Source organism: Xiphophorus hellerii, chromosome 13 (genome assembly GCF_003331165.1).
Source record: "Xiphophorus hellerii strain 12219 chromosome 13, Xiphophorus_hellerii-4.1, whole genome shotgun sequence".
NCBI lineage: Eukaryota > Metazoa > Chordata > Actinopteri > Cyprinodontiformes > Poeciliidae > Xiphophorus > Xiphophorus hellerii.
Genome location: NC_045684.1, coordinates 857,942 through 885,284, shown reverse-complemented (window position 1 = coordinate 885,284; position 27,343 = coordinate 857,942). Strand labels below are relative to the sequence as shown.

General features: G+C 44.2%; 1 protein-coding gene and 1 long non-coding RNA gene across 2 annotated transcripts in view; one reads left to right on the top strand and one right to left on the bottom strand.

The window, feature by feature from the left end:
- Positions 1 to 2,109: 2,109 nt before the first annotated feature.
- On the bottom strand, positions 2,110 to 27,343 carry LOC116730638 (uncharacterized). Its single transcript, XR_004341378.1, has 2 exons — positions 26,923 to 27,343; positions 2,110 to 2,248 (listed from the first exon to the last, which is right to left on the bottom strand). It is a non-coding gene; the product is annotated as an uncharacterized LOC116730638 (long non-coding RNA).
- The window catches only part of epha10 (EPH receptor A10), an 80,594-nt gene continuing 62,441 nt past the window's right edge, over positions 9,191 to 27,343 (top strand). The window contains exon 1 of the mRNA XM_032579962.1: positions 9,191 to 9,483. Coding sequence (XP_032435853.1) covers positions 9,405 to 9,483 — 79 coding nt within the window. The 5' untranslated portion in view covers positions 9,191 to 9,404. The remainder of the gene's footprint in view (positions 9,484 to 27,343) is intronic.

The window sequence follows — 27,343 nt, the reverse complement described above, 5'->3', positions numbered from 1 at the left end:
AATGGGAGCGTCGGGTCAGATGAAAGACTTCAGCTGCCTCCTGCAGTTCTGCAGAAGTGTTTCCTCTCTGAAGTGTGCGTCGGGTTCTCAGTGCCTGGGCGGTCAGAGGAAGCAGCAGTTTGCTGCAGACGCATTAATCTGTGATGAGGCGTTTGGAGCTTTAACTCCACGCAGCGCTGGCAGGAAGGCGACTCCAGCTCCTGTGGATTTGTGTCACTGGGTGATTTCATGGGCCTGCTGTGTGTGTAACGTGTGTTTAACGTGTGTGTGTGCCTTCCTGCAGCGGGTCCTGCATGTGGTGGTCTCTGCACGCGGCGCAGGAGAACGTCCCCCTGCTGAACAGATGGAGGTTAACTGGTAGCACTGGTGCAGAGCCAGCCTAACCTTCAACACTGGCACCGCCGGCAGCTCTACGCTCCAATCTAACAGCAGCTCTCTGAGCCAAGAGGAAGAACCGGGCCGGTCTGAACCAGGCCCCTCCTCCACCAGGGCGCCGCCAGCTGCCAACTGCACCCTAAGCTGCCAGTGGCTGGGGGGGGTCGGATCACAGGGAGAGATTGCAGATAATTCGGATTTGCAGAGTAATAAATGACGAAGAGAATTGGTGGGATAGAATGATGGAAACAGAGGATTGGCACAAGAATAAATGATTGACGCTAAAAATAGTCTGGATGAGGACGAGCTGCAGAGACCATATGAAGTCGGGCAACGTTTCCTGAATATTATCCCGTCATAAAAACTCTGCTGCTTCATGTGGAGCAAAAATACAAATAATCTAACAGAGAAAAACAGCGCTAACAAAAGCTAGCTGCGCTAACGCATTAATCATAAACATTGTTCTGCTAAAAGTTAAGCGCTAGACCAACATGGCATTTAGAGGAAGCTAATGCTAACACGCTACACCAACATGGCATTTAGAGGAAGCTAACGCTAACACGCTACACCAACATGGCATTTAGAGGAAGCTAATGCTAACACGCTACACCAACATGGCATTTAGAGGAAGCTAATGCTAACACGATACACCAACATGGCATTTAGAGGAAGCTAATGCTAACACGCTACACCAACATGGCATTTAGAGGAAGCTAATGCTAACACGCTACACCAACATGGCATTTAGAGGAAGCTAACGCTAACATGCCACACAAACATCATCTTCCAACCGCTTCCTGTTGTCCTCTTTGTCTTTTCCACCAATCATAATGTCGGGTTGTTGATCACATGATTAGTGTGATGCAGTTTTGAGAAATACACAAATTTTGATACAGGCAAAAAGAAAAAAAACAATTTTTAGCAAAAAAAAACAACCCCTGAGTTTTTTCTAGGTTGGTGTGCTTTCATGAAACAAATTTATTTTCATAAAGTCAAACTGAGTATTTTTTCAACAGCAGGTCAGACCAACAGAATCCAGCCGTCCTCGTTCTGTTTGGGTTGTTTGTTTAGTCGGTTTGTGGCTTTAATGTGAAACTAAACGTGTTGAAGCTTCAGGAAGCTGATCGAGTTTCTGAGCCGATTCTCACAGCAACATGAACAAATAAACACTGAGACACTGAACCTCACCAACCCCTGATACCTGGACCGTCTGCTGGGCTCGTCCAATCAGAGGCCAGACACAGAGCCCGCCCACTAATCCCATCAGAGAGGCTGATGAATCCCGTTAGCAGCCTGACTCAGTGGTGTAGGCTCCATCAGGCTGCGGGCCGGTCGGGGTGTGATGGTGTGTCACTGCTGCTGTTGCTCACAGTACAAAAGATTTAGTTTTATATTCAAATTGGGGACTTTGATGCATTAATTATTTACATAGATTTTAATGCAGTTAATTTTCCAACAGGAACCTTTGTATCAGTGCGTTTCTGGTACGCGTGTAAATCTGATGCACAAGCTACATCAGCTAACAGCGACGGACGTCAAGCCGCTTCTGTCCACTGGGGTTAAATTCTGCTTCAGGCCGATCTGATGGGAAAGAATATTGCTATGTCCAGTTTTTACCCGATAGCAATAACAAAACTAAATGCAATCGAAAACAACCATTAATCATCATAAATGATGTATGTGAGAATGTGGCTGTTCTTATTTATTAGTTTTTTTGTTTGTTTGTTTTTTTTACCAGTTATTTGTTCATTCTTACATTGTGTGTGAATTGTGAGACAGTTATTTTTTGTTTTTAAGCATATGCACTGACTGGTGGCGCCTTTTGAATTTCGTTGTGCTTGTGACAATGACAATAAAGATTTATCTATCTTCTCTCTAAAAGGAGTTAGCCTATCAGAAGCTATGCTAGCCTAAAATAGCATCTCAATGCTAAACATGTAGCCGCTAAAGAAGCTCCATGGATGATCAGAGCTTCCTGAAGCTTCAGTCTGATGGTTGAACAGATTAAATCTATAAATAAATTTGTTCAGAGGAATAAACTTCAGCTTTTTAAAAAACAGTAAAAATGTAAAAATCTCCAGTTTGTCTGATTGATGTGTAAATATTTACATTTGATCTACTTTTTAGTGTCTGGAGAATTAATTGTTTCAAAAACCTCCTGATTGTTGAGTCAAAATTGATGGGACCCGTTACCTAGCAACCAGCCTGTGGCGGGTCGGAGTGACTCTGGATCACCTGTTGATCCAGAGTAGATCACCTGTTGCTCACCTGTGATGGGGGAAGTCTACGCTTGGCTGACCGCTTTAAGCTGCAATGATTTTCATCTGATCTCTGTTGAAACCTGCGGATCCGTTTTTATGCTGCTTTGGACACGAGCGTCTGACCCACTGATGTTCTGATTTGGATTTTGACCATATTGATGAAATAAAATCATCTTAACTGCAGCTTGGATTTACGTTTTGATCAGCTGCTGCGTCAACAATGATTCCCCTGTTCAACTTGGCGGCTTAGTTTGTTTGACAGTCACTAATACAGCCCATTTGGTCAGCTGGTACAACGGCTGCTGGAAAACACAAAAGTTTGTTGTTGACTCACATTCCAGAAACCACTTGCTGCACCTTGGTTGGTTGTGCAGGAGGTTCCACTTCTGCTTTTCAAAGATGTATGGTTGTGTAATCGAACATCTGTTGGGGGCGTGGCCAGCAGCAGCTGGTCTGGATTTAAAGTGACAGAGGCCCTAAAACCGCTGAGAAGAACGAGGCTGAATCTGATTCTGTGCAAAAAGTGCATTTAATACACAAAGACCAAAATATTTTTCTGTTTCTGAGCTGTTCCTCTCCAGCTGACCTGGGTGTGTGTGTGTGTGTGTGTGTGTGTGTGTGTGTGTGTGTGTGTGTGTATAGAGTAAACAGCCCCAGTCCTCATGCCACTGGTGGCAGAGAGGCGGCTCTTCGCGGAGCGGCTGAGCTTGGTGAGGCGCTGCTTCCCTCTTCAGGAACAGAAACCCGGTAATTATCCTCGGCAGGCTGAGGACTCCCTGGATCTCTGCAAACACACAGATCTGATCTGATCTGATCTGATTGGCTTCATTCACGGAGCGCCGCTGCTGCTGCAGCAGCTCTAATTACAGCTGCTTTGAGCTGCATGGATCAGCAGAGGCTGAGAGGAGGAACACACACACACACACACACGCACACCCCTACACACACACACACACACACACATGCCCACTCCCCCACACACACAGGTTGACTGCAGTGTGTGTTTCTTCAGGTTGTGGTTTCTGTTGCTAACAGACAGAACCTCCTCGTTCCTCTGAGCCTCAGGCTGCAATTAAGCCAAGTGCAGCAATGTGAATAATGTGAATCATGTGAATAATGTGAATAATGTGAATCATCGTCTGGCTGTTCCTGCCTGCTGAAGGAGGAAGCATCGACACATTGACCTGCTGAGCAAAACTCACTTTTTACACGTTTTCTACTTCGTCTGGTCCACCGCTAGCCGCTAACCGCTCACTGCTAACTGCTGGCCGCCAGCCACTAGTTGCTAACAGCTAGCCGCTCGCCTCCAGCCACTAGCTACTCCTTTTCATGGGAATTAATATTGCGAATAATCGACTTTGCTTTGACTTAATTTCTATAGTCTAACTCTGACCTTTAACCTTAACTTAACCCAAAACAGTTTTTCCTCTTATGGAGCTCCATAAGGAGCCGTGGATCCACAGAACATGGTTGGAAAAAATGGCCTTACAAGATGAGATTCTAAAACACACACACACACGCCAACACACACACATTGATCGGAGGTAAAGAAAGAGGGATTCCACTGCAATACAATTTGTCTCCCATGATGAATTCCCATGGCAGCCTCCTGAGACGTTCAGCCGCTGCAGACAAACCAACACATTTTTCACTCTGTCTGCTGCTTCCTCTCTTCTTCTTCTCTTTATTTCCCTCAAATTCAGCTCAGCTGATTCCTCTTCCTCCTCTTTCTCCTCCTCCTCCCCTTTCCTCTCCAGGAGGAAAATGAAGCGGTGAAGGACGAAGAGCGAGGCGCTGAGCTGCAGCTCCAGCTTCATGTTCTCAGGGTCTAAACAGCTTTAATAAATGATTTTTTAAATTGTTTTAGTTCTACTTTTTTATTTTGTGAAGATCGCTTTACGTTTGTTACAAAATTCTTAGTGAAAGTTTTGTGTTTTGAGTTGATACGTAATTAATTACTTATTTTTCTAACAATTTTTTACTTTTACTCCGTACATTTGAACACAAATATTTGATGTTGTTCACCTTATGCTCTCTAACAAATTTCTTCTACACGAATCGATGATTTGAAGTGAAAGTTGTATAAAAACGGAGGGAAAATCTACTGAGCAGAGATGAAGGTGGAGAAAAACACAAACAGTGACATGAATGAAGAGTAAAATATGAAACAAAAACAAAACCTTTTCCATCCACAGATTTTTTTAAAACTCAGAAGGTTTGAAAGTTTTTTCTGCTGTTTTAGAAACAAGAGAAAAAGTATAAACTATAAAGTCTAATTTATCCTCCATGATTAGAGAAACTTCCTCTTTTCAAAACTCTTCATGAAAGGTGAATGTTCGGCCCTATGATGATGATGATGATGATGATGATGATGATGGAAACGGAGGAGAATAATTGATGATGGAGAAGGAAACAGATGAGTGGAGATGAAGGTGAGGAAAAAGCAAAATGATTGCAGCTGTTTGCTGTTCGACTCCAAAAATTGGAAGCAGTGGCGTTCCGTAATCTGCCATCAGCCGCTCCGGGTGAATTCAGGATGAGATCAAACTCTGTCCCACATTTAAATATGAAAGCAGCGGAGCGGCTGCATCACCCGGACAGCGACGATCAGCTGGACTTCCAGCAGGACGAGTCGGTCCGGATCGGCCTCTGATTGGACCTCCGCATGTCAGGAACATGTCGCATCGCTCCAGTTTCTCCTGATTAGAGTCTCGGCTCTTATCTGCAAACTGCCACATGGCTGCAGGTCGGCGTCTTTCTCCGCTCTGAATCGCCGGGCGCTTCAGGACGTTTCCCTCTTCTTCCCTGAAACAAACAAACGTTCCTCATCTACAGCCTGGAAGCGCATCACTTCCTCATCCGGAGGTCTTTAAATCCTGTCCAAGTCCTGACTGGAGCAACGAGCTGCCAGCACGGGAATGATGCAAAATACAAAAGACAGAAACACAAAAATTAATAAATTCTACAGAAATAGAAGGAAAAACCTTCAGGCAACAAAACAAATGCAAACGGAAAACTGCAGCCGCCAGAAATAAGAGCAACGGGGGAAATGGTGCAAATCACAAAGACAGGAAGTATAAAACTCAGTGAACTGGCAGGAGTCCTCCAGACCACTAGGGGGAGTCTGGAGTCACTAATATTATTGTTGGAAACATGCGGCTGGTCTGTAATACCATAAAAGATACACACATCTTCCTTAACTTTCTTCTGGACTTCCTCTGTCCAGGAATCCTCCAGCCCAGCAGGGGGAGCCGATCACCATCTGGGATCAGGACAGACAGGAAGTCCAGAGGAAAGTTAGAGAAAGAAAAGCTGTTATACTTGATGTCTTTTACAGTTTTACAGACCAGCAGCATGTTTGTGTAAATAATATGACCAACTTCAGACTCCCCCTAGTGGTCTGGAGGAACTCTGCTTTGCAGTGTTTTATACTTCTTCTTGTTTTTGTTATTTTTCCTTTTGTTTCTTTCTCCTGTGGTTGCAGTATTTTTCTGTTGTATTAGTTTTGTTGTCTGTGTATTGTTGAGTTTGCATCATTCACGTTTGCTGTGTGTTTTTGCACCTGTAGGCCTCCGTACGTCAGGAACCCGTCGGACATTTAAGCAGAAGGGGAGGAAAAGATAAAGTTTGAGATGAAGAATGAAAGCTGTCGTCTCTCTGCTTTAATCCGGTGATTCGCTCCACCTCTGAGACTCTGTTCTGATCCGGCGCCATCCCGGCTAATTACCACACGGCCAAGCCTCTACCTGGAACTAATTACTGCACCAGGACTCATTATCCGGTGACAGCCTCATCCCATGGGCTGCAGGGAGGGCAAAAAGTTCCTGACCAACTTCAGCTCCAGAGTTTAATCTTCTTCCATCCGGTCGGCCTGGATCCTGGGAAAAACAATCTGAGATGTTCAGAGACGGTTTGTTGACTGAAATCCTTCCAGAGCCTGGTGAAACTCGTTAAAGACTGCAGGAGGTTCCAGCAGGTGAACCGTGACGTTGTGACGCTCTGATCTGATCTGCAGTCCAGCCACATATGGAAATGATCCTCTGATTGCATTAATAAAAGAAAAGGATGATTGCAATAAATCCTGGAACAAATCAGCAGCTGCCTGGTTCAGAAATACTAATGAAGGCAATAAAAATAAAGCAGAAACATTGTTGGAGTGACTCTGTAATCTGATTTCATTATGAGCTGCTGATGTGATTAATGTCTGCCGGCTGATCGCATCTTAAAGCTGCAGAAACTCTCCGTCTGTCGGCGTGTGTGTGTGTGTGGGTGTGTGTGTGTGTGCGTGTAGAGACACTAACACCTGGCAGGATTTCCTCTCTGCTCCTCCAGCTCTCAGAGGAAGTTGATTCTCTTCACAATCCAACATATTCAGGTTTTATTCAATAAAATATGCAAACGTTCATCTAAATGTGTCTCAAAGATCTAAAACTGACAGAAATATTTTCTGGACAGAAAGTTTTTACGTGTTGTGACGCCATAACAGCAGCAGCAACAGACAAAAAAATCTTTTTAGTTTTTTAAGGCATTAAGAACCAATTTTAACTAAAAACAAAAAGACGTGAATCTGCTGCTCCAATAATAACATCATCTGAAAAGAATTAGATCCCAACCTGACCTTTGACCTTCACCACTGAACCTCCACTGTTATGACGAAAAATGTAATTTTAAGTTTATTGGAAATTTTCCACAAACGGTAAAAATCATTATTAACTCCAACCTGCAGGTGGCAGTATTTCTTACTTTACTGCGCTCAGATATCGATAAGTAACAAAAATCGACCTAAATACGTTCTTTAAAGAATAAAAATACTGTTTTTTTATATGTAGATTTTTAACAGAAGGTGGAAAAATTTTGATAAAATAAAAGTATTTCTAAAAATGTTGCCTGAAAATCAGTGACTGTGATTGCAAAAAATAAAAATAAAACGCTGAGAAGCAGCTGGTTAGCTGCAGCTATGATCAAATGTTGTCATATAGAGATTTGTGATAAAAGTTTATTATTTTTGTGATTCTTGTTATTTCTAACAGCTGGCTGGATTTTAAATATATTCTAATATAAACTGTTTCATCTTTTTAAGGAAACTTTGAATTTTTCTGCTTTTCTGATTTGGTTCAAAGCTCAGAAAAATCAAAACTAAATCCTGTAGATTCAGAAGATTTGAAAAAGAATCCAGGATGAGAAATGAAAAGAAGTTATGATCATTACAGAAACTAAATGAGTTAAAAATCTGATCAAGTCCAAAGTGGATCTTTATATCTTCCACTTTCCAAAGTGCAACATGTAACCGGACTGATCTCCTCCTGGCTCCGCCCACTGACAGGTGGGGGAGGAGCTTCAGGAACCTGAGTCTCTCATGTGAACATCAGCCGCTGCTTGGTCTCCACGGTGATTTACATCTCTGACCTCTGCAGGTCAACGAGTTCCTGATCAATAATGCAGAACCAGAGTTAGAGACGAGCTTCTGCACGCAGCAGGAGGAGGAGGAGGAGGAGGAGGAAGAGGAGGAAGAGGAAGAGGAGGAGGAAGAGGAGGAGGAGGAGGAGGAAGAGGAAAAGGAAGAGGAGGAGGAGGAGGAGGAGGAGGAGGAGGAGGAGGAAGAGGAGGAGGAGGAGGAGGAAGAGGAAAAGGAAGAGGAGGAGGAGGAGGAGGAGGAGGAGGAGGAGGAGGAGGAGGAGGAGGAGGAGGAGGAGGAGGAGATTTTGGTTCTGCTGCCTGGAGTCCAAACGACCTGTTCTGCAGAACCTGTTAGCTGCTGAGATGAAAACGGCTGCAGATAATCATTATTTTACTGATCAATATTTTTATCAATTATTCAAACTGAAAACTTTCCAGATGTTTCATTTCAACACTTAAACTTATTTTACACAAAATTAAAAGTACAAATAAACAAACAGTTCAAATCTTTTTTTAAGGAATAAAATAAACATTTTATTGCCTAAAAGTTAATAATATTCATTTAATTAATGTTGATCATTTGTAGCAAATGATTCATCTTCAATCATTTCAACATCAACATGAGAAAAGCTCAGCTGATGATCAATACATTGATGATCTGGTGATTAATTATTGGTTAATTGATTAATAAATGGATGTTAAAGGTGATCAATAGGAGAATTTTCACACAATGCGAACCAGAAGATAAAACTGTATAAATGAGTTTATTCTGCTGACAGATAAATTATGGAAAAATGTTTCTGGAAATGAAAAATTAAATAAATCTGGAGCAGAGAAACAAAACCAGGAAGTTCTGATTTACATTCAAGAATTTGGTTTCTGTCAAGACAAGATCATTTAAAACTGTAATGAATGAATGAATGAATATCTGAGCTGCAGCAGCAGAACCAGAACCAGAACCATCCGGGCTGGAAATGCGGATCCTGATCATCATCTGATTGTTTGGTTTGTTTTTATATTCATTTAATAAAACAAACCAAACATTTAGTTTATTTTATTGAAACTCAGATCATGGAAGCGAAAAATCAACTTTAATGTGTAAAAATCCGGAGATTCATGTTTTAACTCCAGGTGAGCGCGTTCCAGCTCCCTGCCCTCTGATTGGCCCGCGCTCACTGGCCTCCTCTCATTGGCTGATGCTGCTGCCAGTCCCCTCTCAAGCCCCGCCCCCGAGCACAGAAATGCCCGCGCGCGCAGCGGCGCGTCACCAGACGGATCTGCGCTCGCGCTGACGGAGCGTCTCTGCCGCGGAGCCAGAAATGATCAGAACCCCGCGGACTGGACCCGAACCCGAACCCGAACCCAGCCAACATGGATGTGTGTAGAACCCTCGCGGCGCTGCTGTGGGTCCTGCTGCTGAGACGGGTCCAGGTCTGCCAGGCGGAGGAAGGTAGGTTCCGCTGTCCGGTCCGGTCCGGTTCGGTTCGCTCCGGAGCTGCTGGTCCTGACCCGAACTGGGTCAGGAGGAGAGGTGCTCGGTTCGGTTTGGACCGGTTCTGGTTGAGTTTAGTTGCTGTGAGGCTGAAGTTGAAAGGTTCGGTCCAGAGGAACAGAAAGTGTTCCCGGGTCAGGTTCGGGACTTTTCTGTGGTTCCTCTGAGGTCCAGATGCCGGGCGGTTCGGCCAGCAGGACGGGTTGGGTTTCTGGGTGCAGATCCCTGTCAGAACTCCGAATCCTCCCTGATCCGCTCTGAGTTCTGTTGGACCTGGAGGTTCCGGTTCTGGAACCAAAAGCAGCAACAGAACCATCAGAACCTTCAGAACCATCAGAACCTTCAGAACCAGGGTGAGCGTCGTTACGGGATGTGGCGGACTGTGATGATGATGATGATGATGATGATGATGATGATGAAGGACTCAGATCTGGGATTTTTTTCTGAACAGAAGCAGCTGAACGGATCACACACACACACACTCTCTCTCTCTAAAACAAACACACACTCCGCCAGAATGGAGACAACAGAACCCAGAGAGACGGGTCGGGGTCCAAACAGAACCAGCAGAACCGGTTTGCTCTCAGTCATCAGTTAGAGAACCGGCGAGCAGATCCGAACCCGGAACGTTCCCTAGTGTTCAGGGAACCGGATCAGGTTGAGGATCCGGCGGCGGGTCCAGGTTCTGTTCGGGGTTCTGGAGGACAAGCGGGTCCGTTGTCCCTGCGGACAGGAAGCGGAGTGTGTGTGTGTGTGGGTGTGTGTGTTTAGATGTGTGTGTGGGGGTGTTTAGATGTGTGTGTGTGTCCAGCCCTCCTCCCTCCAGGTCTCCTCACAGCTCAGCTCTAACACACCTTGGCATCTCATCGGGATCTCATTTACCCCCCACCCTCCTCATCCTCATCTTCATCACCTGCAGCTGCGTTTTTTTCTGGATGATTTTATCAGCAGATGAATCAACATCTACACTGTAAAAACTCTGAATCTGTTTGGTTTCTGGTTTAAATATCTGGTTATTAAATTAACTAATAATTGACCTTCATCAGCACAGGAGCCGTTTTAACTCACTAGTTCATTAACTAGCAGTTTTGATCTGTTTAAAACTAACTTAGTTGTTTGTAGTTTCTGATCAATGTGACAAAAGTGTTTTTTTATTATGCAACTTTCCAAACGGTGTTGAATGAAGTTTGATCTATGACAATTATTTCTGTTTCTTAATATTCATATAAAAAGCAGCAGTTCAGATTATTTCATCTATAAGTGGAATAATCTGCGTTATTATCGTTCCTGTTTCTGCCAGATTTGATTTTATTCCAAATGTTCTGAGATTTTTGCTCTAGAAACTAAACAGAAATTCTTGGTAATAATTGTTTTGAAATGAATCCATCAGAACTTTAATCTGAGCTCAGAGGAGAAACTGCAGGTTTCATCATTTCACCAGAAACAGAAAAGTTTTCCTCAAGCTGCCAGTTTCCTGTTGTGGAAGAAAACGTGCTGCGGATCTGAACGCAGAGATTCTGTGGCATAAACAGAATCAGGATCAGCGGGTCGGTTCCGGTCCAAACTGACGGAAATGGGAGCAAAGTTTTCCGTCTTCCACCTGGAAAGCTCAGGTTGAACGTTCAGGACTTTATTCCTTCTGTCCGACTCGGAGTCAGAATTGGTTTGACTGGAGGAAAAGTTTTTATTGTACTGGATGGAAACATGAAGCAGGAGCAGAACCGGGGCTGGAGGTTCTGGTTTGGGTTCCATGTGAGGAACCAGAGCTCTGTCTGTTCTCTGAAACACTGAACCACTCGCTCGAGTCGCACACGAAACCCGACAGCAACCGAGTTCTCTCTGTACGATTTAAGATCTGGTGGAAGGAAAACCTTCCAGGTTCCTGCAGAGACTCAGATACACAGAATTCAAACTCTCCCTGGAAAAGTCTGGATATTTATTTGAATATTTCTGAGTTTCTAAACTAAAACTGACTGAAATGATCAGCTTTAATTTTATAAGAGAAGAAGTGTCTGGGACAAGAAGTATCACAAACAGGAAGTGTCTGGGACAAGAAGTATCACAAACAGGAAGTGTCTGGGAGCAGGAAGTATCACAAACAGGAAGTGTCTGGGACAGGAAGTATCACAAACAGGAAGTGTCTGGGACAGGAAGTATCACAAACAGGAAGTGTCTGGGAGCAGGAAGTATCATAAACAGGAAGTGTCTGGGACAGGAAGTATCACAAACAGGAAGTGTCTGGGACAGGAAGTATCACAAACAGGAAGTGTCTGGGAGCAGGAAGTATCACAAACAGGAAGTGTCTGGGACAGGAAGTATCACAAACAGGAAGTGTCTGGGACAGGAAGTATCACAAACAGGAAGTGTCTGGGAGCAGGAAGTATCACAAACAGGAAGTGTCTGGGACAAGAAGTATCACAAACAGGAAGTGTCTGGGAGCAGGAAGTATCACAAACAGGAAGTGTCTGGGAACAGGAAGTATCACAAACAGGAAGTGTCTGGGAACAGGAAGTATCACAAACAGGAAGTGTCTGGGAACAGGAAGTATCACAAACAGGAAGTGTCTGGGAACAGGAAGTATCACAAACAGGAAGTGTCTGGGAACAGGAAGTATCTGCTGCTTTCTGAGCATTTTTTCACTGTTTCTAATAAACATTCAGAGCAGAAACATTTACTGGACTGGATGTTAAAATCCCCCTGAATTCTTGAGGTTTGATCCGAAGGTGAACAGGAAGTTAAAGTAATTAAAGATTAAATCTGTGTGAAGATTCGGGCTCTAAGCAGGAGATGTCGTCTGTGGACAGTTTGAGGAGAAGCGATGCTGCCTGACTTCTGCGTGATTTGTCGTCAGACGTCTTTGTTCGTCGTCAGACGTCTTTGTTCGTCGTCAGACGTCTTTGTTCGTCGTCAGACGTCTTTGTCCAGCTGTTTGCCTCACAGCTGCAAACTTTGTTCTGTTTTCTTAAATGTGAAGATCTTCGATGCACTGCCTGTTAACTCTGCTGGTTTGCAGAATAAACTCACAGGAAGTTTAAATAATTAGTGAATCTTAATAAAGCAGAAACAGAAAGAGGCTGAGGAATCAGCCTTGAGGTTCTCCTTCATTAACAACGTCAGAGACGCCATTAAAAGCTTTAAACTTTACAAAATGAAACTAAAAGCTTCAACACATGAGAACCTCTGAGTTTTACTGAGATCTGGGAGAATCTCAGCATTGTATGGGAGCCTGGAAGGGACAATCCAAACTCTGTGAAAACTTTCACTCCTCTTCCTCGTCCGACGCTCCAGTCGGACATTTTTTCCTCCGTTTGCTAGTATTCTGTTTTAAACATGATCGGCGTTTCATTCGTTGAGCTTTGGTTCAGATTTCATTTCAGGAGGCAGACGCTGCTCCTGCCTGGATCACATGTCTGTGACCTCACAGAGCGCGAGCGGTCAGAGTGATTTGTGAACATGGCCGCCGCGGCGTCCTCCTGTCAAAGCCTCGGGGACGCTGTCATTTCAGCTGAGATAAGAAGAGGAAGGCAGGGAAGGTCAGAGGAACGGAGGATGAAATGAAGGGAGGGAGGAGAGGAAAACAGGATGAAATGAAAGACGAGGAAAAGAGAACTGACTATCAGGCAGAGCAACACAAAACCTGTTTTCTATAAAATAATTATTTTCCACACATTGTTTTAAGAAATATCATAAACATGAAACAATTTCAGAAAAGTTTTCATCCAAATAAAAACATCTCTGCTACTGATCGCTGTTTCAACGAGACAAAGCTAAAACCGATGTCAGCCAATCAGAATCAACTGCCTGTTAGTCAGACATGGAGGCAGGAAGTTTGTTTCTAACAGCTGAACTATTTTTAAACATCTTGTTGGATTATAATTTATTAAAACAAGAGGATGCAGATTAGGAATCGTGTCAGAGTAATGGACTGGTCCAAACAGTAAAACCCAAATCTGGTTCCAACCAACACAAATAAAATACAGTTTTTAAACCAAATTTCATCAGAGTTTCCATAAATAATCATTTGGTGACATAAAGTGGAGTATTGTTTGAACGTATTTGATTTCCCAGATGACTGAACCCGGTCCGACTCATGTGACCTACAAACGACCTTTCTGTGCAGCAAAGGTCACAGCAGAGGTTGTGTGTTGATACATCATCTCCACGTTCACACAGGAAGTTTCCATGTTTTAGTTTCACCTGGTTTCTGCTGGAGAGCCTTGAGTTTCTCCAGCTGGGTTATTTATACGAATGAGACACGGAGGCATCGTCTGATGATGCATATTCATCACCTGATGAATATGCCCACCTTTCTGAAGCCGCAGTAGAAAGTTCAGGTTTCAAACACCTCCAGGGTTTCTGCAAAGGTTCTGCAAAGGTTCTGCAAAGGTTGCGTGCAGAACGTCAGAGCAGGACGGAGCGAAGCGTTGCTGGTGTTTCGGTTTCCTGCTGACGGATCGAGGCAGCTGGCAGCCTCCCCGTCCTCAGGGTGTAAATGTGATGAATGGCGGTTTGTTTGGCAGGACGCGGCGCTCTGGGTGTAAACAGTCAGTGCTTTAATGCGGGGGGCATGATGGGAACCAAACAGAGACGTTTTGTCTGGTTCCTGTGAAACTAACAGTGAGAGAAGCTGTTCTGTGCGGACGATTAGATCTGCAGCAGATAAAGTCTGATCCAATCTTTCTGGCTTCCCCGACCTTTTCCTCTTCTTTCTTTATTTACTGCGTCCAGATCTTTATTCCCAGTTTAAGCCCCAGTTTGACCTTTCTCGACCCGTTTCTCCCTCAGTTTCCGTGTCAGGGAGCAGCTGAACGGTTCAGCTGAGGACAAGGCGAGGTGAGGAAGAGGAGCACGAAGGTTAACCGTGTTGGCCTTCCTCAGCCGCCGCCATAAATCCCATCAGCCTCAGCCAGTCTGGTCCCAGTCCTCCCAGTACTGCCCACAAAGTGACGCAGACCCTGGCAGACAGACACGTTTGGTCGTTAGAGGAATCAATAACTGATGGATCTGATGTTCAATCGGGAGCCGATCAGAAGTTCGACCTAAAGCCGGATCATTTTTATTCATCAATAACATGTTTGGTTTTTGATGATTTAATTTTCGGAAAATGTGGATTTTTTTTTTTGCTTTCCATGTGTTTCCATGGTGATGTCAGCTTGCCCAAGGCGGCCATCTTGTTTGCCAAACGTTTTAAAGCTTCTGTTTCAGGTCAACTCCACACAGACTATTTAGATTTATATTTAAAGTCAGAATACTGAGAGAATAAAGTAGTAACTGTATCAGAACTACAACATAAAAACATTAATATGAGAAATAAATGAGCATTTGATGAAGTTCTACTTTATTATTATTTTTCACATAAGGAAATACTTCAATGCTAAATCTGCTCCACTTATCAACTTAAAGTCAGAATTACTGAACCATTAAAGACCAAACAGCTGATTATTTACCTGCTTTTCTCCTTCATGAAGAGTTTTAGTGTGCAGAACTTGTTATTATTATTATTATTATTATTATTATTATTATTATTATTATTATTATTATTAATAAACATCAAAGTCCATATGGAAATTAGCCACCTGGATTTAATCTCATGCTATAGAACAACAGAAGGAGACTTTTAGTCATGTACTGGGAACAAAACGCTGATATGATGAAATGACCAACCCTGCGGCCCCTGGCGGTCCGCCGGCGGCCCGCGGGCCTCCTGACGCCGCGGCGTGTCGGTCTGCGGCTCGTAAACCAGGGAAGCCCATTAATCTCAGTGAGAGGCGTTTGACCTTTCAAACTCATTAACCACAGCAGCCGCCGTGCAGACAGCTACCGGCATTAGACAAACACCCCGCTCCCCTCCCCGCACCATTAGCACGTGCGCGGTACTTAAGCTGTGGGCGCGCACGTGCTGGAGGTGTGTGTGCACCTGCCAACATGGCCTCCGGTCGGCCGGATCCTCCGGTCGGCCGGATCCTCCGGATCCTCTCTGTGTGGGTTTGTTTGGGCAGCGACCTGGAAAATTGCCTGACCTTTTCAGAAGCTGATGAATAAATCCATAAATCCCGGCGGCGCAGCTTTACGACGCGTCCCGACCGCAGCGACGCCTCCTGCGGAGAGGCTTCCTGGAAATGGAGTGATGCTGATGGTCCTGATGAAGGTCAGCGGCCGGTAACGACCTGCTGGAGTTAACACGCCGTCAGCTTATCTGGAGGCTCAGAGGCAGCGAGGGGGGAATGGAAACAAACCTCTGATTTACTGAGTTCCTCATCAGTCCTTGAAGTGGATAAATTACTGAGTTTCTGGTCAGCAGGGGGCGCTGTAGATACCAAACCTCTTTATGGAGACCTTTGGGCAGAATCAAGATGGCGGATGAAAGTCAGAAAACATCCTGGACATTGGGTTGTCTCTGCCGGACTGTGATTGGCTCCTGAGGTTTGGAGGGAAACACTGAGGTTTTATTAATTAGTTGTTTCAAAGCTACTACAACATTTACGGTAATTTCTGGTCTATTGATTATAAGCCACTCCCACTCACTTTACAATTTTTCACCTAAAAGCTGCAGGTATCTACGATGATGTTTCCATAGAAAGGTTGTTTTCTTTTAACCTAAATGTTACATGTAACTTCCTCGCTGACTGCAGTCAGAATAATCACAATAAAATTAAATAATCTCACTTAGGTTATGGACATGATCTATTCTCCTGCTTGTGTAAATTTGTGTTGACCTCTAGGATGAATTCTCGCTCTGCTGCCACTCTGGAGTCTGGAACTACGAGCCACTTCAGCCAGAGTTTTGAAATCTGTATTTCTGTAATTGAAAGGATCAAAGTCAGTTGGAATGAACTTCTTCTGCAGCGAAGTCGCCGTATCGCCTCAACGCGCCGTCGGCGCATGGAGACGCTTTCAGTTCAGTCCGGTTTACACTCGGAAAGGAATTTTAAATATCCACCTGCCATTTACTGAGCGTAAAGTTGAAAATGTCTCCTCCAAGTGGCCAGAAGGGTGAATTATAATCCGTCATTTTGACGGATTATAATTCACCACCTCTTTCCCACTGAAGCGGTTTGAACGTGGTCTCTCTCCCTCCGTCTCTCTCGTCTCCAGGTGAACTGACCGCTGACGTTTCTGCTGGTGAAAAGTCGTATTTTATCTGCATCACAGTTTGAACGTAACGTCTGGACGTTACGGTAGCGCTGAGCGTCCTGCTGGCGTTCATGTCCTGTTCTCGCTCCGGCCAATCAGATCTCTGCCACGGGCTGAATGAAGGCGGCATTTCCACGGCGACGGTGTGTTTATGTGCGTCTCTTTATGCGGCGGTCGTGATTGCAATCAGACAGTTATCATGGAGGACGGCCGGGTGGAGCGCGCTCCTGTTGTTTCTCTTCTAATTGCTGCTTCCTCTTTGCAAGTCAATTAGCCCGGCAGCCAATCAGAGAGCAGAGGCGCTGCAGCCTGGACGGGCTGCCAGGTCGCTCCGGTAATCAGGTTATCCTGCTGTCAGTCACTCTGTCAGTGTGTCAGCCAGCCAATCAGGGAGCAGCGATTCTGATTAATCAGTCGTATGGGGAGAGCAGTCAGAGGTTGTCAATCACCAAAGCAACATGAACGGCGCTCCCCAAACAACAAGTTTAGATCTGGAGTTTAAGTCTGAGTGGAGAGGAGCAGCTGCTGAACAGTTCCTCTGAACGATTCTCTGACACTTAACGACAAAATAACTTCGACGTGTAGAACCACAGAGGAACCGGCCAGCTGATCTGGTTAAATAAACGTCTTTTCCTACAGATGCACAAAAATCAGAGGATTGGAGACAAACCTGGAAAAACCTGCAGCACAAACACAGAAACCTGAGAAACTTCTTGACATAAACGGATCCTCTCTGTCTGGGTTCGGTCCAATCCAGCTCTGGTTTGATATGTAAACACCAAGCGGACAAGAAGCAGGAAGTGGACTACAATGCAGGGCATTCTGGGTAAACACAACCAAAGCTAACGTGCTAGCCTAGCGCTAGCAGCAGAAATGGCTCCTGGTCTTTAGCCAAAGACTAAAGAGAAATCCTCCAACACTAAAATCTGACGCCTCCATCTTGTTTCCATCTGGTGAAACAGGAAGTTGCTCTCAGCATCTTCAGAGGTTTTTGTGTCGTTTCCTTCAGTGGTTCTTGGTGCAGCGCCCCCACAGGCCAGGAGGGGAACAGGTTGGTTTGGGTCAGAACCACAGCAGCTGGAGGTGGAGCAGATGCTCTAAATACTTAGAATCTAATTAAATATTTAGTTTAATCTGTGACATAAATGTATGAATTACACTTTGAAAAATTAACCTCCATTTTTTCTCTGACAGGAATTATTGCTGTTAATTTTTGACCATGTAGCTTCACAAACGGCACCACAGAGTTTTTCTGCATCTTGGGATTCTTTGATAAGCAGCTTTATGTGTGTGTGTGCGTGTGTGTGTGTGTGTGTGTGTGTGTTTGGGGGGTGGTGTTTGGGTTGGTTGGTGGATAAACTCGTGTTTTATCAGAGCTTATTGGATCTTTTGATTTAGTTTCCTGGACTTTTTGTTTCTGTGTTTCCTGATTCTCCATAATTTGATCTGGTTATTAAATCTGACTTTGTTCTTTGCAGCAGATTTATTTTTACTGGGCTCTTCGGAGCGGATGTTCATGTCGTCAGCAGGAGCACTGCTGGTCAGATCGCCGCGGTGTTGAGGTTATTTTCTGCAGAGGAAGTGATGTCGTTTCACAGGAAACTCTTGTCTTCCTCTCTTCTGTCCTTCTCTTCTTTCACTCCATCTATCTGTGAGACAATTCAACTTGGCACAGTTTCAGCGATGGAGTGCCTTGAGTTAATAGTGAATTACCAGCCTGTCTGTGTAGGCGTGTGTGTCTGTATGTGTGTGTGGGTGTGTGTGTGTGTGTGTGTGTGCGCGCGCGGTGGAAGGGCATTTGAAGGAATGTGCCACTAAGGCCGTTTTCGGCCCAGGATGGTCGGTGTGTAAGCTGGTTGCCATGGAGACTGATTGTTTTGAATCTTTCTCTGGTTTTTCTGAAAAACGGACAAACTGGCTTCAAACTCTGAGTTTTATTTCTGAACCGTCCGTCTGCTGAAGGGGGGAAGATTCAAGAACTTCACCTTTCCTGCAGTTTTCCTGAACAAGCGATTCCTGCGGCGTTGTGTTTCTGCCACCGGCATTTTTTCAGAGCCCAGTTAACGATTAATCAATCACTGAATTACTTCAGTGATTGATTAATCGCGATTAATCGTTTTGTTGTTGAAACACTCACTCTACTCCGACTCCAAGGCTCTAAAACCAAAACAGAAATTATAAAGTAGGTAGTAAAGCAGCTCTGTTCACAACCAATAAAATCAATCAATCAGATTGATAGTTTCCATCCGATCAGAAAATCAAAACTCTGCAAGGTTAAGAAATTACAAAACAAACTAAATTATCAATCCTAAGCATAAAATCCCTCCTGTCCAGGCTGGTGGAAATGTTTGGGTCGGTTCTGGTCGGCAGGAGAGACGATGTCCAGCGTTTACAGGCTGGACAGTAGTGAATAAAAACCGGAGCGTGACGCCTGTGAAGACGCTGCTGCCTCTTCCTCCTCTTCCTCTTCCTCCTCTTCCTCTCCTTGTTTCGTCTGAAACTCTCAGATTTTCTCCCAGCGATGATTCAGCGTCTCGGCAGGAACAAACTGTAAAGCCGTCAGTCTCTCAGTTTCATGAATCATTTGTTCTGCTCAAGGATTTCACAACAACACAGGGTCACAATTATTCATACACAGTACTCTGATCTGTGGGTTCTTTTTGCTGCCGGACGGAACCGGGTCAGCCGGTCGGTTTCCTGAAACAAACTCGACTCTCTGCCTGTCAGGGTGTTGAACTTCCTTCGGCTCCATGTTCGTCTCCTTTCTGAACGGGAAACCGCGACCCAAATCTGACCAATCTGATCGGCCCGGTTCTGATCCGATTAGATTAGAGCCACATGCATGTGTCCGGCCAGGTGAAGACGAAAAATAAAATATAATTACCAGATTATTGTCTGTTTGGAGAATAAACGTGAAACTGAAATGAGGAAAGTTGAGCATCTTCTGAATCTTCACTGGTTTAACAAACATTTCATCTTTTAACTCGTTATTATTAATTATTATTAATTTATTATCAGCAGCAGGACTTTGAAATGATTCTGTGTGGAAGAAAGAATCACAGTCTGACCGGTTCTGTAGAGAGGTCCGGTTCTGTCTTAAAAAAGCTAAAATCTTTTTTCTCATAAAAACATTTTTTCCTGATAATATTACGATTTTATCCTAATTTTTAAATGTCTTATTCTGGCCGTCGTCCGTGTCGAACTAAACCAGATTCATATATGATGGTTTTTGCTTTGATCTGATTTGTTTTATTCTGCAGCAGAAAAATCCAGACAGAAAATCTGGAAACAGAAGCTGAATCTGAGGCTTCGTCAGCTGCTGCTCAACTTTAAATCCATCCAGAGAGGCCTGATCAGATGACCATGTTAGCATGCTAACAGCTGCATGACGATGTGAGCATGCTAACAGCTGCATGACGATGTTAGCATGCTAACAGCTGCATGACCATGTGAGCATGCTAACAGCTGCATGACGATGTTAGTATGCTAACAGCTGCATGATGATGTGAGCATGCTAACAGCTGCATGACCATGTTAGCATGCTAACAGCTGCATGACCATGTGAGCATGCTAACAGCTGCATGACGATGTTAGTATGCTAACAGCTGCATGACCATGTTAGCATGCTAACAGCTGCATGACCATGTTAGCATGCTAACAGCTGCATGATGATGTGAGCATGCTAACAGCTGCATGACCATGTTAGCATGCTAACAGCTGCTGTAGATCAGCTTTAATCTGTAAATATCTTAAACGTTTACACATCCTGTTAAATGTCACGTTTTAGTCCAAAAACGTCAAATTTCTGCTCTTACTGCTTGTCTCTAATAATGATCACCTCAGCTGTTGCCATGGTGACAGCCGCCATCATCCTGCTGAGTAATCCAGACCAGTTGTGACATTTCTGACACACGCTGTCTACTGCTAATGGCTCCACAGAACCTCGGTTAGCAGCCAGATTTAGCTAAACGTCCCTTTATGACGGACAAAAGATGGATTTCTGGAATTAGACGTAATTATGAGGCGTTTTGTGGGATGTAATCCAGCTCCGTCCCGCGGTAACAAGTGTGAATAATGGATCTGATTCTGGTCTGTTCCTGCCAGCCGGAGCCGCCGTCTTTGTTCTGGATCAGAGCCGCTTGTCCTGATTAGAACATTTACACAGCATCTGATAATAAACATGCAACATGTGTTTTCTGTGCATAAGTGAAAACATTCCCGTCTCCAGATCTGAATCGGTGGGAGCCGAGGCTGGCGTCTCCTCAGGGGCCGAACGTTTGCTCATGTTTAGCTAATGCAGCAATTTGTCACCAGGCAGCATTTAGAGTAACTGATTAGAATAATAAGACGTGATTATATTAATGAATCTAAAGCCGTTTCTGTCTGCTGGAGCTCCGACCCAGCAGAACCACGACGAGCTGCAGCGAACCTTCAGCCCAGGAATCATTATTCTATCGATTGTTCTGACGATTAATCAATTATCTTGACAATTAATTGGAAAATTCAGCAAACTACAGATGCAGCGAACAATTATTTTGTAATGGTTTATTCTGATGATTAATCAGATCAACATTGTTACATTCTGCAGATTTTTCATTTAACCACTTAAACATTTTTATCCAGGGTCAGAAATGCATCCAACATGCAAATCAACCAATAATTTCATTTCGTTTGATAAGAAAATCAACATTTTATTGCCTGACTTTCCTCCAGGGAACTTTGATCAGATCTGACATGAGAAAAGCTCAGGCCTTTCTGATCAATACAGAAATCAATTAATGATTATTTTTGGATTAACTTATTAACAGCTGGAAAGGAAAAGGTGGTTAGTAGGAGATTTTTCCAGAATTTGAGTCGGGTGAAGCTAAAACCGCCTCCAGAGGAGTTCATGAAAAAACACATTTACACGTTTTTTCATCTTAAATGCAAAATGTTTAAACTTTTTTATCCAGTTTTTGCTTCATTGCTGCTCTGACTGCCGTTCCTTTAGAAATGTTGTGATTTTAGAACCTATATACATAACGATTAATCACTTTCTTTATCAGCTGATGACTGTTTAAATAATCGATTAATCACGATTATTGTGATTAATTGATTCGGCTGATGTTTGCTTTTATGTGAAGATGTTCAGCAGCAGAAGTGACTCTGTTCACCGTCCTCATTGTTTCAGCTCATCCATGCATGCAGCCGCTAATGCTGGCTTTTAGCCACACACACACACACACACACACACACACACACACACACACACACCCTGGGAATATGGAGGCTGATGAAAAATGGATCTGAGTCCAGAAGTGGCTCTAGAGCTGCTCAGAGATCTGCTTCCTGTTTCCTGCGTGGCTCTGATTAAAACACATTGTGGAGACTGGGCAGCGGCAGGAGCCGAGGCCGTCGGCCCACACACACTGCAGGGTGTGTGTGGGTGTGTGTGTCATTCATAGACACTGCAGAGTGTGTGTGTGTGTGTCGTCCATGATTGAATTCTGGTGTCTTCGGCTGAGAGCCGAGTTTTATCCGGCGTTAACCACTCTGCGCTCATGGAGCCTGGAAACGTGTAATGGCGATGTGGTTTTTATTTGGGGGCGGCGGACGTTGGGGCTGAACTTCTGTCTCCATTGTCTGTTGGACTGGAAGCTGCTGGGAGTCTGAGAGGAGCCGCTTGAGATGCAGCAGGGAGACAATACTGAATGTAATCAGTTCCTACAAGCTAACCTCGACTCCGATCAAGGCCTGGGTCACACACACACCCACACACACACACACCCACACCCACACACACACACACACACGCCTACACACACGTGCGCCCACCCCCCACACACACACCTGCGCTTTATGAAAGAAACACAGATCCTGTTGTTTATCTGCTGGTGGAATCTGGAAAATGGAGGATTTTGAGTCTCACTCAGTTTTGAGTCGCAGAAAAAAAATCTCCTGCTTGTTTTTTATTTTGTTTTATCCACAAACAATGGATTATCGATTCTGATAAATGAGAATTGTGGATGTTTTCTTCCTAGTTTTCTTCCTGCTTTATGTCTGGTTTCTTCTTAGTTTTCTTCCTTGTTTCTTCCTGGTTTCCCTCTGGTTTCTACACGGTTTCTTCCCAGTTTCTTCCTGGTTTCTTCCCGGTTTCTTCCCAGTTTCTTCCTGGTTTCTTCCCGGTTTCTACCCAGCTTCTTCCCGGTTTCTACCCAGCTTCTTCCCGGTTTCTTCCTGGTTTCTTTCCGGTTTCTGCCTGGCGCAGCAGCCGTCTGTTTCCTCTGTTATTCCGCGGAGCAGGAAGCAGCCGGGCCGGTTGGAGGAAGGCGCTCCGATTGTTTCCTCCTCACTCGATAGTGCCGACCCCCCAGGACTCGACCTTTGCGCGCAGCGTGGGGCGCAGCGGCTGCTCAATACAAGGTGTCGACGAGGTCGAGACAGGCGACCTTTCTGTTTTAACCCCCATCGAGCTGAAAGTCGATGGCAGGTCATCCACAGCCTGCAGCTGTGAGGAAAATATCAGAGGGAATAAAGAAAAGCTGCAGCTGCACCGATCGGATGGAGGAGACATAAAAACATCCATCTTCCTCATCTGATATTGGGTCAGGGTTAGGTCTAACTCTGACCCTAAAGTTGATTTATTATTTCCTGGTTTGGATCTTGTAAATTCTGGGGGTTTGCACTGTTACCTTGATTTTGCTGTTTAGAAAAAAGGTTTAGTCAGTTTAGAAGTTTTTAGTCTTTTTTGATTTCTATGCAGCTTTAAGACTCATGGTGACACATCAATATGGACAGGTCTCTGATTTCCTCGGGTACGACCAGAGGACGGCGTGCGGCGGCCGTTCATGACCTTTGACTCCCCAGTTTCAACCGTCCCGCCATCGGATGAGGTGGGGGGAGTTTAAATACCCAACCCAGACCCCACCTTGCTAATGCTAAGCTAACGGCTCCTGAAGGATTCCCATCACATCAAATGTTTTCTGTGATTCTTCAGGATTTTTAGCTTTTCAGCAGATTTTATACAAACTTTAGTTTTATCTTTATTTCTGTATTTTTGGAGTCAGAGTGATTCTGTTGGATCCTCCCTGAAGCTAAGCTAACGTTTCATCATCAAGGTTAAGATCGACGCAGACCTGAAACTGAGGATCCATCAGTGAAGGCGAAGCAGCAAATCAGTAAATCTTCATGTTGAGAGAGAAGCTGGTAAACATGAAGGTTCGGCTGGTTTCACATTCTCAGGCCGTCTGGGATTCCTAAAACGTTTCTCTGTGGAAAGAGAAGAAAGCAGCTGATATTTATCCAGATATCAGAGCCGCAGAGAGCCGAACTTGCTGCTGCCAGACGGACACAAATTAATGTGATGTTGTTTTAAACCCATTGTTAGCTAGTAGTATAAAAATACCACCTCGTTAGCGGTGAAGCTAACGGCGGCTCGTTAGCGGTGAAGCTAACGGCGGCTCGTTAGCGATGAAGCTAGCTCTCTTAGCATCTAGACCTGCAGCAGTTTGTCACGTTCAGCTGCTGTTTCATCCCACCGGCTCCAGAGGTCAAAGTTCACCATTCAGCTTGAGTCCAAAGTCGCTTTGTGTGTCGTGTTTCAGGTTCGACTGAACGGTGGAAAAGTGTCGCCTTGTTTTGGTAGAATCAGAAAAAACAAACGTGCAGCTAGAAATGATTGAGGATGTTTTAATTCATCGTGTGATTTATTGATTTATTGGTTTATTGATTGTTTTCCTGAGAAGATATCAGACGTTTGGTGGATTATTATGCAGGAAGGAATTATTGAGAGGAAACCTTTATTGTTTTAGACGTGAAATGATGATGTCACCAGGAAGCAGATAAAACTAACAAAGTTAAAACGGAAAACTTTGCTGAGTTTCAGATTTACGGCTGTACCATAAACACCGACTGGAACCTTTATTTGTTAAAAAAACTGAATAATTTTATTACAATCTGCAATTAATTAATCAAAATGAATGTGTGAAAGTCCTGAGGCGATGTGATTGGTCCAGCAGGAAGTGTGTGGTTCTGATTGGTCGGCTCAGTCAGCGCTTCACTAACTAGACTTCTAGAGGAGAAACCAGAGAAGAAGACCAGTTAGCGTGTACTGAGGGTTTAGGTTGGAAATTAAACGATTAATCAATTATTGAAATAAATTCATGGGAAGAATAAAACCCACACGTGTGTGTGTGTGTGGGGGGGGGGGGGGGAATGTGTGTGTGTGTGTGTGTGTGTGTTGCTGTCAGACCTGCAGCGCTGCAGGAGTTTCTCGTTCCTCCAGAAAGGAAAGCGTTGTGGGGGGAAGACGACCTAATTTCATCTAAAGTGGTTCTCAAATTGAACCAAAGGGAAAAGAAAGTCAGCAGAAAACCTCAGAGCTTATGTAACTGCCCCCCTCCCCCCCTCTGTCCCAGTGGAGGGGGCAGGGGGGGGGGGGGGGGGGGGGTAGGTCAGGTAGAGGGGGGACGGACAGATGGAGAAGTGAGTGATGAAGGAAACTTTTCCTGTGTTGTGCGGTCAGAGGTGTGTGTGTGTGTTTCCCTGTGTGTGTGGCACAGATACACACCTGTATTATTTAAAACTACTCGGAAAGCCTGATGGAAGATTTTCCCAGAACTCCAGCCGGAGCTTCCTGGGATATTAGCGGCCGACACGTGGGCCGGATCCAGCAGAGTCACGCTGCAGCTGCAGCGGCGCTAACCAGCCTGAATAATGCAAGCAGCGGCGCATGTTCTCCAGGTTCACACGCCTGTTCTGACAGCTGTGGACCCGGAACGCTGCGGAACCGGAGCTGGGAAGTTTCTGTTTTCAGTCAGTATCAGCTGGAAAGCTGGTCAGATTCCTGCAGCGGTCGGGATGAGCTCCGCTCCGCCTCCTTATGTAAACCCGTTAGGCTCCGCCTCACTGAGCTGCACACATGCTAACCTTCCACTGATTAGCCTCAGCCTGTCGGTAGCGGCTCCTCTCACCTTTAACTAGCCAGCTACACGCTAACAGATGGGCTCAGGGTTGCATAACAAGGAGAAAATGTGGATGCTAAAACGATTAATCGCGATTAATCAATTATTGAAATAAATGTAAATCATTAACAGAATCTTAAAAAGGACATTTGCTGAGCAGAAATAAGCCAGAACTGTAGAGAAATAGAAATATTTGACCTTTAAGACGAAAAATAAATCTGTTCTTTCCAAAACTCACTGGACCGTTTTAGCTTCATCTGTTCTGAACAAATCTCCAATTAATCACCTTCTTCTGTCCAGTCATTAATCAGCTAATTCATAAGTTAATCCCCAGATCAGACCGACACGCTGTTAATGTTCAGCTGAAAGTTTGAGTGTTTCACATCTTAGAAGGACTTTAGCTCTTATTGACTTTTAGGAAATTAAATGTTTATTTTCTTATCTAAAAGGGAATTAGATTATTGTTTACTAGCATTTTGATGTATTTCTATTGTTTAAAAACACTTAAGTGGTTAAATAAAATTTAAAAAATCAGCAGAATGTGACAATTTACCGATTAATCACCAGAATAATCGATTAATCATCAGAATAATCGATTAAAATGCTACAATGCTCTATTAATCGTCAGTTTGTCTTCTTCTCTCTGATTGGCTGAATGAATCCTTTCTTCACTCGTCTTCACAGCTGGTCATTCACATTCTGCTGCGGTCGGGAAAACCAGGAAAACTGAGCCTGACGGGAGGAGAACTGGAATAAATGTTGATTTTTAATAAATAGAGCAAATATTTTTGAATAATTTATGATGATTTATGAAATAAAACAATCATTAGTTCAGGAAGAAAAAGATGGAGAAACTGAAAGTTTCATGTCTGATTCATGTTCATGTTTCTTCTGCTGTCGTGTGTGTGTGTGGGGGTGTGGGTGTGTGTGTGTGTGTGTGTGTGTGTGTCAGAAGGTTGTGTTTCCACAGCATTCATCTATTTTTAGTCATTAATGCAGATGATCAGGGATTCATTTTCCTATGAACTGATTAATTGTTGGACAGCAGAAACTGAGTTTCATGTGGAACAGATTTACATACAGAGACGTTTTATCATCTTAAATGTAAAATATGAAGGTTTTTGTTCAGTTTTGGACTCATTACTGTGCTTTGTTCTGTCAGCAAATTGCCATATACTCCAGTTAATGATTAATCGATTATTAAATTAGCAGACGATTACTTAAATGATCGATTAATCGTTCCAGCCCTACATTGTTTATGTTTTCTGAGTTTTTGATTTGATTTTTTTAGAAGGCTGTACCTGAACGCCACACAGTGGACCTTAAGCAGCGAATCTGAGGTCGTTAGTGACGGAGAACCTCAGGGCAGATGGTTCAGACTCTGTGTGTTTCTGATGTATCTGTCTGGATCGATTAATCCGATTAATTGTTCCAGTCCGCTCAGCCTCCATGGCGGCTCAAACCTTTAAACCTCCAGAGTGAAACCAGTAGAAAGGAGAAGCTGAGGCCAGACTTCACTTCTCTGACCTGCTGAAGCTCCTGAGGACGGTGAACATGTTACCTGGACAGCGACGGCGGATCCACTCTAAATAAAATCAGCCACATCAAACGGAGAAGAAAACAGGTGAAAAGCTTTCTGAGCCGCTCCCATCCTCACACACTCCGTTTGAAGGACTTCCTCCTGCTTTAATGCTTTTTGCCACATCAAAACCTTCTTGAAGGTCTCATTTCCAACCCAAAGT